The sequence below is a fragment of the Eptesicus fuscus genome, chromosome 9 (assembly GCF_027574615.1).
Source record: "Eptesicus fuscus isolate TK198812 chromosome 9, DD_ASM_mEF_20220401, whole genome shotgun sequence".
Classification (NCBI taxonomy): domain Eukaryota; kingdom Metazoa; phylum Chordata; class Mammalia; order Chiroptera; family Vespertilionidae; genus Eptesicus; species Eptesicus fuscus.
Window position 1 is genome coordinate 69,932,628 of NC_072481.1, and position 15,412 is coordinate 69,948,039.

At 39.9% G+C, this 15,412-nt stretch overlaps 1 protein-coding gene across 5 annotated transcripts in view; it reads left to right on the forward strand.

Moving 5' to 3' along the window:
* Positions 1-15,412, forward strand: part of RPAP2 (RNA polymerase II associated protein 2) — a 111,072-nt gene that overhangs the window by 82,384 nt on the left and 13,276 nt on the right. For 4 of the 5 annotated variants that reach the window (XM_008154722.3, XM_028129950.2, XM_054721362.1 and 1 more), the window contains one exon: positions 9,008-9,157. In XM_008154722.3, coding sequence (XP_008152944.2) covers positions 9,008-9,149 — 142 coding nt within the window. In that variant the 3' untranslated portion in view covers positions 9,150-9,157. Of the gene's footprint in view, positions 1-9,007; positions 9,158-15,412 lie in introns of those variants that run through there. The other variant, XR_008557067.1, reaches the window with a different exon arrangement.

The following is a 15,412-nucleotide window of genomic DNA, read 5'->3' on the forward strand; positions in this document are numbered from 1 at the left end:
TATTAACCATTGCAACATAACACACACAGAGGTATAGAATCCCCTTCCTTCAAGATAGTGGAGATAGTTGACTTGCAGTCTGTGTAAAGGAACCAAATCACTACATTAAGAAAGGATCTTGAATCTCTTTTCTTAGATCATTTAACTCTTAATGGGAGGAGACTAAAAGGAAGTATAGATTCCAAAAATAGTTAAGTTCTTGTTTTGCAGCTACATTCTATTACTTGCAATGACCTAAAAAGAATATGAATATGCCCCATTCAGGAACAGTAGAAATAGCCAGAAATACACAGAAATGAAGACCTATATTAGTTGGCTTGTTGATATCCTAAATTGCTCTTTCTTTTGGCCAAATAAATCTCATCTCATTTAGAGTGAAAGAATTTTCTCTCCTTTTACGCTTCACCAATAGACTACCAAGCACCCACTGAGGGCTGACCCCTTGCTTCACAGTTTCCTCTTCAGGACTGGAAGTGAATTAAAACTATAAACTGAGCCAGCTCTGTGGCACTTAGCACTACTCACTCTTGGCCAATCTTAGCACTTCCCTGACAACAAAGTTCCAAGACAAGTGGAAGTGAGGAGGGAAATGCAGGAACAAGTGGTAGGTCTTTATTTAATGCTTTGTCTGTCTGATGAATTTGAAGCTCATTTCATGTTACTGATAGATGTTCTGGAACATTCTGGCAGGAAGGTGCCACTATGTGCGATCAGGAGGAGGAGTCAAGAAAAGATTTCCTCCCTTCCTTTCTCTAAAAAGGAAAGGCAGAAAATTTTATGGAGAAAAAACATTTCAGTAAGCACAATAAAAAAAGTGGCCTCTTAAGCTGTTTATTTTATTTTATTTTATTATTATTCAACAAGGAAATATTGATCATTTACAGTGTGCCAGGCATGAGGGATACAGTGAACAAATCATTGCCCTCATAGATTCACCTTGGATCAGAGATAGACAGTAAATAAGCAAACTGGTGATAAAAAATTAGACAAGAGTAAGGACTACATAGACAAATAAAGCAAAATAAGTAGAAGATGAGAGTGAAGATCAATTTCAGATGATGACATTTCAACGAAATTGTCACGTGAAGGAGCCCACCATGCAGAGATCTGGGGAAGAGCCTCTCCAGGAAAGAAAATGGCCCTCAAGTGGGAGCAGACTAAACCTTGGCATCATTGAAGCAAGGCTGGTCAGTTTGACTGGAATGAAGTAAACCAGGAAAGTTCTCTTTCTAGCTAGAAGGTTTTATGAAATATTTTTGGTTTCTTTAAGCATCTTCCATACTTTCACAGGCAGACCCTGAATATTCTAGAGCCAAAGGGTTCCTTTGGATCTCCTGTTTTAATCATCAGAGTTATATATATATATATATATATATCAAGCAACCAGATTAGGGCGGGCCAGCTGGACCCCACCTGTGCACGAATTCATGCACCGGGCCTCTAGTAGTATATAAAGCATTGTATAGTGTTTGTTTTAAATTAAAATTGGTGCATAATACTCTTCTAGTATAAGGTTTGGAAAAGGTTGTTGTTGTTTTTTTCCCAATCTTTATTGTTGAGATTATTTCAGATGTCCCTCTTTTCTCCCGCCCCACCCCAGGCCTTCACCACCTATTGTCTGTGTTCATAGGTAATGCATATCCTAATAAATAAAGAGCCAGGTGCCGTCATGACCGAACAGACGACCGGTCACCATGAAGTGCATGGAGCACCTCTCATCCCCCCTTCCCCCGGGCCCCTGAGCCGCTTGCCATGAGGAGGGGTGGCAGCGGGTGGGACTGGGGACTGTTGAGCGGTGGTGGCAGTGGCGGGCTGCTTCGAGGAGTGGCAGCAAGCTTAGTGGAGCAGTAACCGGGCAGCAGCGAGTTTCGTGGAGCAGTCGTGGGGCGGGGGAGTTTTATGGGGCGGGGGAGTTTTATGGGGCAGGGGGAGCTTTGTGGAGCAGTCACGGGGTGGGGGGAGCCTTGCGGAGCAGTGGTGGGGCTGGGAGGGTTTCGCGGAGCGTCCAGCGGTGAGCTTCGCGGAACGGTAGCAAGCTTCGAGGAGCAGTCGCAGGGCGGGAGGAATTTTGTGAAGCAGTCGAGGGGCAGGGGGAGCCTCGAGGAGTCGCAGGGTGGGAGGAGCCTTGCGGAGCAGTCACAGGGCGGGGGGAGTTACGCGAAGCAGTGGCGGGGCAGGAGGAGCCTTGCTGAGCAGTGGCAGGGTTGGGGGAGCCTTGTGGAGCAGTGGCGGGGCAGGGGGAGCCTCGCGGAGCAGTTGAGGGGCCGCCAGCATCGCAGAGCTTCCCCGGGTGGGAAGCTTCACGTAGCGTCGCAAGGTAGCAGAGGCCAGCAACGGAAGCCAGGCTAGGCCTAGGGACCCTAACCACACACAATTTTGTGCGCGCTGGGCCTCTAGTATGCATATAAGATCTTTGTTTAATCTCTTCCTGCCCTCCCACCCCCCTTCCTTCTGAGAATCGTTAGTCTGTTCCATTTCCATGCCTCTGATTCTATTTTATTCGGTTTATTCTGTTCGTTAGATTTTTTTATTTATTTATTTTGATTTTTAGATTTTGTTGTTGATAGGTATGTATTTGTTGCCATTTTGTTCATATTTTTTATCTTTTTCTTCTTCTTCCTCTTCTTAAAGAATACCCTTCAGCATATCATATAATACTAGTTTAATGGTGATGAACTCTGTTAGCTTTTTCTTATCTGTGAGGCTCTTTATCTGACCTTCAATTCTAAATGATAGCTTTGCTGGGTAGAGTAATCTTGGTTCTAGGTCCTTGCTATTCATTACTTTGAATATTTCTTGCCACTCTATTCTGGCCTGCATAGTTTCTGTTGAGAAATCAGCTGACAGTCATATGGGCATTCCCTTGTAGGTAACTAACTGCTTTTCTCTGGCAAAGTTTTTATAAAGGGCCCGATTGTAAATATTTTCAACTTTGCTGACCCATATAGTCCCAACTACTCAACTCTAATATTGTAGCATGAAAGCAGTCATAAAATGTATAAGTAAAGGAGCATGGCTGTTTTTCAATAAAACTTTATTTACAGAAATAAGCAAAAAGCTGCCTTTAGCCCATAAACCCACTGTAGTACATTAAGAAGTGCTGATAATGGAAAGCAGTGATTTTAGTTCTATAATCATTCACCTGTGGGGGATACAAAGATGGGTGACTAAAATGTGATTCCAGTCATCCATCTGGCTGGCGGATGAGAAAAATATATACAACTAACAATACACATTTTAAGATTATTTGAAATATTTATAAGAATGTATTCATGTGATTGAAACAATGAAAATAAAAGGAAATAAAAAAGCCCAAAGATACTGGATTTTTTCTATAAGTAGTTATTAAAGAAGAGAACAAAGAGATCAGAGCTATGAGAGAGGATTGTGATGGCAATGTGGAGGATGGGTTGGAGTGAGAGACCACTCAGGAGGCTGTTGCTGTAGTCCAGGGAAGAGATAACTCATCTCAATTAGGAGAGGGACAGTGAGAATGGAGAAGGTGAAATGAATGTAAGAGGCACCTCAGAGGGGAATCAGCAGGACTTGGTAACTGATTGGACAAAGAACATTAAGGGGTAACAGTTAAAGATAACTAGTTTCTAATACTATAAGATTTTTATGAAAATAAGAGGTCAGGAATTCAGGTTTGAACATAATGTACTATTTGATGTACCTTTTGGATACCCAGGGGGAGAAAAATCCTAGAAGGTAAGTTACAGATTTGAGTCATTGATAGTCAAAGTCATAAGATAGGATGTAGTACAAAATGAAGGTCATTATGAAACCTTAGGTAAGACCTATCATTCATGGGCTGCTGAAAAAAGAAATACCCACAAAATAGATTGAGTCAATTGGGAAGAGAACTAAGAGCGGGCTTTTGGATGTGCCAATTAAGAAACTGTTATTGGCCATGAAAGGAGCAACTCCTGTAATAAGTCTTTATTCATTTGTAATTGGGCCTAGTTGTAACACATGTAGGGACTGTATTGCTTAGTGCAGTGGTCGGCAAACTCATTAGTCAACAGAGCCAAATATCAACAGTACAACGATTGAAATTTCTTTTGAGAGCCGAAAACCGACTTCTGCGCATGGGCCACGAAGTTTCAATTGCACTGTATGTGCGCGCCCGCACTTGGTATTTTGTGGAAGAGCCACACTCAAGGGGCCAAAGAGCTGCATGTGGCTCACGAGCCGCAGTTTGCTGACCACTGGCTTAGTGCTTTGTGGTTTCCAAAGCCCTAGTATGGACTCCTAACAAAAGCAGACAATAGAACCTTGTCTCCAAGCTCAGTACAGTGCTCTTCTACGTCACATCAGTTCTCAAACTCCACTCAGCCAAAGAGCACCTAACATTAGGGCATTGTATATTCTAAAAAAAAATCCCAGTAGCACCTTGGCAATGGCTATAACCAATGTTATCATTGACCAAAACCATAATAAACTGATAAAACATTCTGATCTTGCTTCTGATTCATCCGTGCAAGTAGGAACAAAAGCCTCTGGCTATGAAGATCACATGGAAATTCAGCAGATGGCCAGTGAGCAGCAGGCTGAACTAGAGCGGGCTTGTAGTCATTTGCTATGAAGTAATAAATCGTGTTAAAGTAGATGAGCCGAGGAATCTGGAAAACATAAAGATTATATATAGTCCTTATTCCACTTTAAATGTAAATTACTTTGGAGAGAGAAGCAAATCACAATTCCTTTGAATGAACTGGACATAAAATGATAGTATACTGTAAGATTTTTTAGGGTTCATCATCTTTCTTGATATATTATTCATTATGACTTTATAACTTGTCAAAGCAGTCTTCAGATTTTTATACTCATGAGCCTGGTTTCTAGAAAAGATTTTAAAGGGAGACTTTAACTCTCCATGACTCTCCACTTGATTATTAATGTTTAGTGGTACACAGGAACTATTCATTTACACCTCACCTTACTCCAAAAAGGATTTATTTTAAGTCAACTTAAAAGTTTTACAAGTTAATAATATATATTTCTATAATCATTTACATTTTGTGTTAGAAACTGGGGGATGGAGAAGAAGTAGTCTTTTCAGTTAAAGATCAAAGGAGAAACACAAAGGAGTAAATAAGGTTAAAGGAAATCTCATTAGCTAACTTTCCAGGAGTATAACTGTGCAACAACACTTGGGGCTCCAGTGTTAGAGGCTCCAGATGCCTAAGGACTGCTGTTTATCCACTTGCTAGCTTGCTGCAGAAATCTCCAGGCACTAGGTTGATATTCTCCTCTTCCAACAGACACCAGACCTTGTATGATTTCTCTATCAGTACTTCCTTCTGCCTGCCAGGTACTTGTCATTTTTTATATGTGTAGTCCTTTAGTTCTCTAAAGCAAACTTAAAACCTTCTGTTCCTTCTGCATTTTCATCCAGGGCTCAGTACACATCAGTCAGGTAAAGATTAAACTTAGGGTGCTCTACAGCCTGCAAAGAATGAAAGCTAGCATATTAGCCAGAAGCATGGGATTTTTTAAGATAAATTGCCGAGGTGCAAAGCTCTGACTTTCCACTTACTATCTTTGTGACCTGGAAGAAGGGAGGAAGGTACTTCAATTTTTGTGTGTCTTCATTTCCTCATCCATAAAATGGGAGCCATAATTCCTGCTCAGAACATGCAAATAGTATTTATAGGTAATACGTGATAAATGTTAATTGATAGTCATTACCATAACTAATTTTTTTAAATCCAAAACTTGTTTATTGGAATGGCTCCCCTCTCATTTTGATTCGGGATGCTTTTAGTGCTGCTTTCTTCTGAAGCAGCATCCTGTGGAAGCCTTGCTTTTTCTCCAGTAGGCCGAGTAGCCAACACACAAAACTACTGTTTGTGCATGGCTAAAGACGGTGATGACTTTATAGCATCCTGGGTGTTTCACATCCATGCAGTAGGAATCAGGGCTCTGCACCAGGAGCTGCTGCTTCTGTTTCTCTTCTCTTCTCTTCTGGAGAGGGATGAAGGAGATCCTTAGCGAGAGGCATGTTGTTGTGGGGAGGTTGTCATCAGAAATGCTATGTCATACTATTTTTTTAAAAAGCCTATTCATCTACAGTAGCCTACTTGAATTTTGCAGTAACTTTTAAGGAACTTAAGTATTATTAGCCCCATTTTATAGATAATAGATCCTAAGGCGTTGATGTTCAACTTGCCCAAAATTGTAACAAGCATTCCGGGCAGATCTAGGATTAGAACTGTGTTGCGTAGAGACAGAGTTCCAGTGCTTGCAGTTAGACTAAGGAGGGAACAGGTTTCTTCTGAAGAGTCAGCTCTAAAACAGTCAAAGTGGATGCTCAGAGCTTTTTTTTGAGGATTCTCACAGCAGGTCCAGCTCATTAAGAAGAGAATGCCTGATTGATTAGCATTGTTTGCCATGGGCCCAGGAGCATGGAGCAGGATTTCATTGTTGCTTTCTTTTTTTCTTTTTTCTAACTCCTAGCTAAAGTTTCCCATTAACTCCAGTTTTTCTTTATAAACAAAACATTTAGGTACATTTGAACACACCTTTTAATGAACTTACTAATTTATAGAGTAAATATATCCTTATAAGTTTGCTAAAGAAGTATTACTATTTCTAAAATAGTTTCTAACTAGGGCAATTGATGGAACAATTTTTTTTACAAGCTGTTTCTCTATACATCTCATTTTCTGCTCTCATGAGCACACAGGTTGAAAAATCTAGTAGTCACCATTTACTTAGAATTTGAGGGTTAAGTTTAAAACATGGCACTTTAAGAAGTAATTTAGAAAACTTTGTTTTCATATATGAACCAAATATTAGTCTCCTTGAAAGTGAGAGAAGTTGTCTAAGATGTGTGATATAAGTACCATTTTAAATACACACAAAAGCTAGGTTTCTGTGGAGTTGACATATCTGATCTACCTCCTCTGACTTCTTGGTTTTATTTTAGCTGATATTATCCTATCCCCAGTATCTTTGGTCTTATTGTGGGAAAGCAGCAACTTTGTATTTTAAATATCGACTTACCTAAGAGTGGGAAAGGCAGAGTTGACGTCCAGATTCCACCTTCTCTACAGCAAGATGCCTCAGGAAAAGCTGGCCGCAATTGCCTACATTCAACCAAGTGCCCAGGTTGGGCTTGGCTTTGGAAGGCTGAGGTAGTCCTATTTCCCAGTCTGAACTACCTGTGAGAAATATCAGCAGACAACGCTCAGAAAGTATGAGACCTGGTACTCCATCCCCTACCTCTACAGAAATACAGAGAGGTGGGGAAAGTACACATTACAGTAGTTTTCCCAGTTAGAACTTTGTGGATTTCACTAGACCTCTAGTATTTATTACTGGAGTCACTTAGCCTCTAGTTCTTGTTAAGACACCTTCAGGGAGATAGAGAATTTACCACCTTCTCAAAGTCCTGGCCATCTCTGAACAATTTTGACAATTTTTTACTTTTGTATTCTCTATGAAATGGCTAAGCAAGGATGAAATCTGTCTCTATTTTATGTGTCCAGTGGCACTGACCAAGATTAAATAAGCATTGTCCAGCCGGTGTGACTCAGTGGGTAAGGGTTGACCCAGGAACCAGGAGGTCATTGTTCAATTCCCAGTAGGGCATATGCCCAGGTTGTGGGCTCCATCCCCATTAGGGGGAGTGCAGGAGACAACCGATTGATGATTCTCTCTCTTCATTGATGTTTCTATCTCTCTCTTTCTCTGAAAATCAGTAAAAATATATTTTTAAAAAATATTAAGCATCTGGAAGAGCTTTGTGCAAGGTATAAAGACTATTTGAGGAAAAAAGGGTTTTTCTCTCCAAAAAGCTTTCCAGGAATGTAAGTAATTTGCAAAGGTTCTATAAATCATGATTTCTGGAGATTAAAATATTTATGAAAAGTAATGGTCTTGAGTATTTGTAATTAGATTAGTCACTTTTAAAAAATCACACTTGCTAATCACATTTGAATTTAAATTACTTTTAAGAATCTATTACATGCAATCAATCTTTAGGGGTATTTACTATAAATGGTTAAAGAAAAAAGAGTGTTACTTATAAAGTTTGTATTAAGTGCCTTATGTAATTCATCTCTTTAGTGTTTTAAGAATAAAAATGTTAAGGTTTTATCTAAAAGGCAATCTTATTTTTTATTTATTATCTTTTTCCAGGTGGTATAATCCAAACATTCATTATAAATTACTAGAGGTCCGGTGCACAAAATTCGTGCAGCGGGGAGAGGGGGGGGGAGTCCCTCAGCCCAGCCTGCACCCTCTCGCAATCCGGGACCACTCGGATATCCCTCTCGCATTCTGGTACCTCTGGCTCCTAATCACTTGCCTGCCTGCCTGCCTGCCTGATTGTCCCTAACCACTCGCCTGCCTGCCTGATCTCCCCTAACCGCTTCTGCCTGCCTGCCTGATCGCCCCTAACCATTCTGCCTGCCTCCCTGATCACCTCTAACCACTTGCCTGCCTGCCTGATCGCCCTAACTGCTCACCTGCCTGCCTGATCGCCCCTAACAACTCTGCTCGCCTGCCTGCCTGATCACCCCTAACCACCTCTGCCTCAGCCCCTGCCACCACAGCTTCGTCAAGAAGGACGTCCAGAATGACATCCGGAAGGTTGTTCGGCTGTCCAGTCTAATTAGCATATTATGCTTTTATTATTATAGATATTTTTAAAGCATTTCTCAGCTCCAAGCTTCTCTCTACAACCTCCTTTCCCCAAGTGGAAAGAAAAGACTTCATTAATTTTCCTTTCTGAGCAGAATTTTGGTGGGTTTTGCTGTCATGAAGAACATGTTATAGATCCAGACTTTTAGGCTTCTTTCTGTAATTAATAATATGTTTGATCTTTCCAGTTTTTTCCTGCAATTTCTCTTCTGCTTGTATTAGGAAAGCCTCTCCCTGTGAATGTTGATAAATCAAAAAGACTTCATCTCTGCCATGACAAAAACATGTTGAGGACGGAAGCCCCCTTATTCTTTCCCATTTCATGGATCTGTATTTAATATTTTTGGTATTTCAGACTGACCCCAATTCTTGGCATTCGGAAGCATTCTCAGGAAAATATGATGTTTACACAGTTTCTAGCTACCCTGCTTGAAGAATTACATTTAAAGAATGAAGACCTTGAAAATTTAACCATCATATTTAAAACCAGCTGTTAAACAGAGTGGTGAGTTGGATTGTGCTTTACTTTTGTTTATTTTTCATTTGTTGCCTCTTTAGATTCTTTTTTTAGTTTGGAAATTTTAAAAACCAAGTTCAGGCCCTGTAAGTTCAATTGGTTAGAATGTCGGCCCGATACAACAAGGTTGGTCAGGGCACATGTAAGAATCAACCAATGAATGCATAAATAAGTGGAACAACAAATCGATCTCTTTTGATCTCTCTCTCTCTCTCTCTCTCTCTCTCTCTCTCTCTCTCTCTCTCTCCCTTTCCCCCCTCTTCCCTTCTCCCTCCCTCCCCCCTTCCCCTCTCTCTCTAAAAAGCATCAATATAAAAATAAAAACCAAGTATAGACATCAGGATATCCTCAGCTTGCTAAGGGAGAACATGACATCCTTAGTTCTCAGCTGCCACACTCACTTCCTATCCACTTTTGTTACTTTGTGCCCCATTTTTGTTATTATTCCTCCTTTATAGGTTTAACACAGTTAATTCTGTTTCTTGCAATCCACTATCACCTTCAAACTCAAACCCCCATGTCCCACCTGGTAAGTTTCTTCCCAGGAAGTAGCAACTAACTTCAACCCAACTACTGCAATGATCCATTGAGAACATCCTTACTTCCCTCTTCAAAGAAATCACCCCCAACCCAGCCAACACCCTAGTAATCTCATGTACAGATAAGCAGATAAATTTACAAGTCTGGCTTTGTTGAATCCTGACCCTTCTCCCAGATGCATAGCCCTCCCCTACACCTCTTTCAGAACTGCCCATCAGAATGTACCTCCCTCGTACTATTTTAATCATAACTCTTCATCTTTTCCTCTCCTTGCTGCTCATTTCACATAACTCTCAAGTGCACAGATAGTTTTAAAAATTTTTTTTATTCAAGTTTAGTTGGCATACAATAGTATATTAGTTTCAGGTGTTCAACATTTATATACTTTATGATGTAATCACCACGCTATACTAGTAACCACCAGTCACCATGCCAAGTTATTACAATATTATGACTGAATTTCCTATGCTGTATACTACATATCTGTGGCTTATTTATTTTATAACTGAAAGTTTGTACCTATTATTTCCCTTCACCTTTTTTAATCCCCCTACTTTCTCCCCTCTGGCAACCATCAGTTTATTTTCCATTTTTATGAGTCTTGGTTTGTTTGTTCCTTTGTTTTGTTTTTTAGATTCCACATATAAGGGAAATCATATGGTATTTGTCTTTCTCTGTCTGACTTATTTCACTTAGCACAATACTCTCTAGGTCCATCCATGTTGTCACAAATGGCAAGATTTCATTCTTTTTTTATGGCTAATATTACATTGTATATATGTCCCACATCTTCTTTATCCATTCATCTATCAGTGGACACCTAGGTTGCTTCCTTGCCTATTGCAAATAATGCTGTAGTGAACATAATGGTGATTATATCTTTTTGAATTAGTGTTTTTTTTTTTCTTCAGATAAATACCCAGAAGTGGCATTGTTGGGTTGTATGGTATTTCTAATTTTTTGAGGATTTCTATACTGTGTTCCATAGGACCTACAACAATTTACAATCCCACCAACAGTGCACGAGGATTCCTTGTTCTTTCACATTTTCTCCAACACTTATTGTTGACTGTTTCATGATAGTAATTCTATGAGGTGGAATCTCATTGTGGTTTTGGTTTATATTTTCTTGATGATTATTGGTACTGAGCATCTTTTTATGTCTGCTGGTCATCTGTATGTCCTCTTTGGAGAAATGTCTATTCAGATCTTATGTTCATTTTTCCATCAGATTGTTTTGTGGAGTTTTTTTTTTTTTTTTTTCAAAGATGGTGATCTCTTCTTTTTTTTTTTTTTAATATATACTTTATTGATTTTTTTACAGAGAGGAAGGGAGAGAGATAGAGAGCTAGAAACATCGATGAGAGAGAAACATCGATCAGCTGCTTCCTGCACACCCCCCACTGGGGATGTGCCCGCAACCAAGGCACATGCCCTTGACCGGAATCGAACCTGGGACCCTTCAGTCCGCAGGCCGACGCTCTATCCACTGAGCCAAACCGGTTTCGGCTGTTTTGTGGAGTTTTTTGATGTTGATGTTCCTTATATATTTTGGATATAAACTACATTGTATATGTCATTTGTGAATATCTTCTCCCATTCATTCAGTTGTCTTTTCTTTTTGATGGTTTCCATTGCTGTGCAGAAGCTTTTTAGTTTGATGGGATCCATTTATTTTTGCATTGTTTCCCTTGACTGAGGAGACATACCCAAAAAGATATTGCTAAGATTGATGTCAAACAGCTTACTACTTATGTTTTCTTCTAGTAGTTTTTTGGATTCAGATCTTACATTTAAATCTTTGAGTTTATTTTTATATGTGGTGCAAGAGAGTGGTCCAGTTTCATTTTTTGCGTGTATCTATCCATTTTCCCAACAGCATTTATTGAAGAGACTGTCATTTCTCCATTGTATATTTTTGCCTTCTTTGTTGTAGATTAATTTACTATATATGTGAAGTTTTCTTTCTGGGCTCTCTCTTCTGGTCCATTGATCTGTGTATTTGTTTTTGTGCCAGTATCAAAATATTTTGGTTACTATAGCTTTGTAGTATAGTTTGAAATCAAGGAGTGTGATATGTCAACTTTGTTCTTATTTCTCAAGATTGCTTTGGCTAATTAGGGTCTTTTGTTAATTTTAGGATTATTTGTTCTAGTTTTGAGAAAAATGCTATTGGTATTTTGTTAGAGACTGAATTGACTCAGTAGATTGCTTTGGGTAATATGGATATTTTAATTAATTCTTCCAGTCCTTGAGCATGGCATATCCTTCCATTTTTGTGTGTGTCCTCTTCAATTTCTTTCTTCACTATCTTATAGTTCGCAGTGTACACATCTTTCACCTCCTTGGTTAAATTAATTCTTTGGTATTTTAATCTTTTTTTTTTTATTTTTCTCATTTTAATGCAATTGTAAATAGGATTGTTTTATTTTAAGTTTTTTATATATTTTAGTGCTTTCAGAGAGAAAGGGAGAGAGAGAGAAATAGAACATCAATGATGAAAGAATCATCTATCAGCTGCCTCCTGCAGGCCCACTACTGGGGATCAAGCCTGCAAACCAGGCATGTGTCCTTGACTGGATTTGAACCTGGGGCCCTTCAGTCCCCAGATCAACAGACCCTTCTATCCTCTGAGCCCAACCAGCCAAGGTGGATTGTTTTATTAATTTTATTAGTTCTAATAGATTTTTGGTGGAGTCTTTAGAGTTTGCTATATATAGTATCATATCATCTGCAAATAGTGACAGTTTACTTTTTCCTTTCCAATATGGATGCCTTTTTTTAAAAAAAAAAAATCTTTATTGTTCAAAGTATTACAGATGTCCCATTTTTTTTCCAACTGACCCTCTCCACCCCACACCTGCTCCCCTGCCCCCCGCCCCAGGCCTTCATCATTCTACTATCTATGTCCATGGCTTATGCATATAGGAATATAAATTCTTCAGTTAATCTCTCCCCACCCACCCACTCCCATCTTCCCTCTGAGATTGGACAGTCTGTTCCATGTTTTTATGTCTCTGGATCTATTTTGTTCACCAGTTTATGTTGTTCTTTAGATTCCACATATTTGTGAAATCATGTGATTTTTGTCTCTGGCTTATTTCATTTAGCATAATACTCTTCAGATCCTTCCATGCTTTCTAAAAGGGTAAGAGATCCTTCTTGTTTACTGCTGCTTAATATTCCATGGTATAAATGTATCACAGCTTTTTTATCCACTTATCTACTGACTAGAGGCCCAGTGCACAAAGTTCGTGCATGGGGGTGTGTGTCCCTCAGCCCAGCCTGCACCCTCTCCAATCTGGGACCCCTCGAGGGAAGTCCGACTGGTAGGATCGGACCTAAACGGATAGTTGGACATCCCTCTCACAATCCAGGACTGCTGGCTCCCAACTGCTCACCTGCCTGCCTTCCTGATTGCCCCTAACTACTTCTGCTTGCCAGCCTGATCACCCCTAACCACTCCGCTGCAAGCCTGATTGATGCCTAACTGCTCCCCTGCCAGCCTGTTTGCCCCTAACTGCCCTCCCCGTGCAGGCCTGGTCACCCCTAACTGCCCTCACCTGCAGTCCTGGTCCTCTCCCAACTGCCCTCCGCTGCAGGCCTGGTCTCCCCCCCCCCCCAAATGCTCTCCCCTGCAGGCCTGGTCACCCCCAACTGCCCTCCCTTGCAGGCCTGGTCCCTCCCAACTGCCCTCCCCTGCTGGCCTGATCGCCCTCAGCTGCCCTCCCTTGCAGGCCTGGTCCCTCCCAACTGCCCTCCCCTGTTGGCCATCTTGTGGCAGCCATCTTGTGTCCACATGGGGGCAGCCATCTTTGACCACATGGGGGCAGCCATCTTTGACCACATGGGGGCAGCCATCTTGTGTGTTGGAGTGACAGTCAATTTGCATATTACTCTTTTATTAGATAGGATGGGCACTTAGGCTATTTCTAGATCTTAGCTATTGTAAATTATGCTGCTATGAACAGCATATATTCTAATTAGTGTTTCAGGTTTCTTAGGATATATTCCTAGAAGTGGGATCATTGGGTCAAATTGGAGTTCCATATGTAATTTTCTGAGGAAACTCCGTATTGTCTGTCATAGTGGCTGCACCAGTATGCATTCCCACCAGCAGTGTATAGGGTTCCCTTTTCTCCACATCCTTGCCAGCACTTGTCATTTGTTGATGGTAACCATTCTGATAGGTATAAGGTGATACCTCATTGTCATTTTTAATTTGCATCTCTTTGATTATTAGTGACTTTGAGCATTTTTTCATATCTCTTGATCATCTGTATGTCTATTTTAGAGAAGTGTCTATCTAGGTCCTTTGCCCATTTTTTAATTGGATTGTTTGTCTTCCTTTGTTAAGTTGTGTGACTTCTTATGTATTTTGGATATTAACCCCCTTATCAAATGTATCATTGCCAAATATGTTCTCCCATACAGTGGGCTCCCTTTTCATTTTGTTGATGGTTTCTTTTGCTGTGCAGAAGCTTTTTATTTTGATGTAGTCCCATTTGTTTATTTTCTCCTTAGTTTCCCTTGCCCTAGGAGATGTATCAGCAACATATTGCCATGAGAGATGTCTGAGATTTTGCTGCCTGTGGTTTCTTCTAGGATTTTTATGGTTTCATGACTTACATTTAAGTCTTTTATGCATTTTGAGTTTATTCTTGTGTATGGTATAAGTTGGTGGTCTAGTTTCATTTTTTGCATGTACCTGTTCAAATTTCCCTAACGCCGTTTAGTATTGAAGAGACTATCTTTACTCCATTGTATGCTTTTGCCTACTTTGCCAAATATTAATTGAGCATAATGGATTGGGTTGAGTTCTGGGTTATCTGTTCTGTTCCATTGATCTATATGTCTTTTCTTGTGCCAGTACCAGGCTGTCTTGATTGCAGTGGTTTTGTAGTATAACTTGATATCTGGTATTGTGATCCCTCCAACTTTGTTCTTCTGTCTCAAGATTGCTGCAGCTATTTGGGGTCTTTTTTGGTTCCATATAAATTTTTAGAGTATTTGTTCTAGATCTGTGAAATATGCTATTTGTATTTTATTAGGGATTGCATTGAATCTATAAATTGCTTTGGGTAGTGTGGACATTTTAATGATGTTAATTCTACCAATCCACAAACACAGTATATTCTTCCATTTGTTTATATTTTCCTCTATCTCTTTTTTCAATGTCCTGTAGTTTTCTGAGTATAGGTCTTTTACGTTCTCAGTTAAGTTTATTCCTAAGTATCTTAGTATTTTGTTGCAATGGTAAATGAGATTGTTTTTTATACTTTCTCTTTCTGAGAATTCATCATCCTATATAACAGTGGTTCTCAACCTTTCTAATGCCGCAACCCTTTAATACAGTTCCTCAGGTTGTGGTGACCCCCAACCATAAAATTATTTTCATTGCTACTTCATAACTATAATTTTGCTACTGTTATGAATCGTAATGTAAATATCTTTACATTATGTAAATATCTCTACAGCAGCGGTTCTCAACCTGTGGGTCGTGACCCACAGGTTGAGAACCGCTAGCAGGGTCACCTAAGACCATCGGAAAACACAGATATTTACGATTCATAACAGTAGCAAAATTACAGTTATGAAGTAGCAACAAAAAATAATTTTATGGTTGGGGGTCACTACAACATGAGGAACTGTATTAAAGGGTTGCGGCATTAGAAAGGTTGAGAACCACTGCTATATAATAAA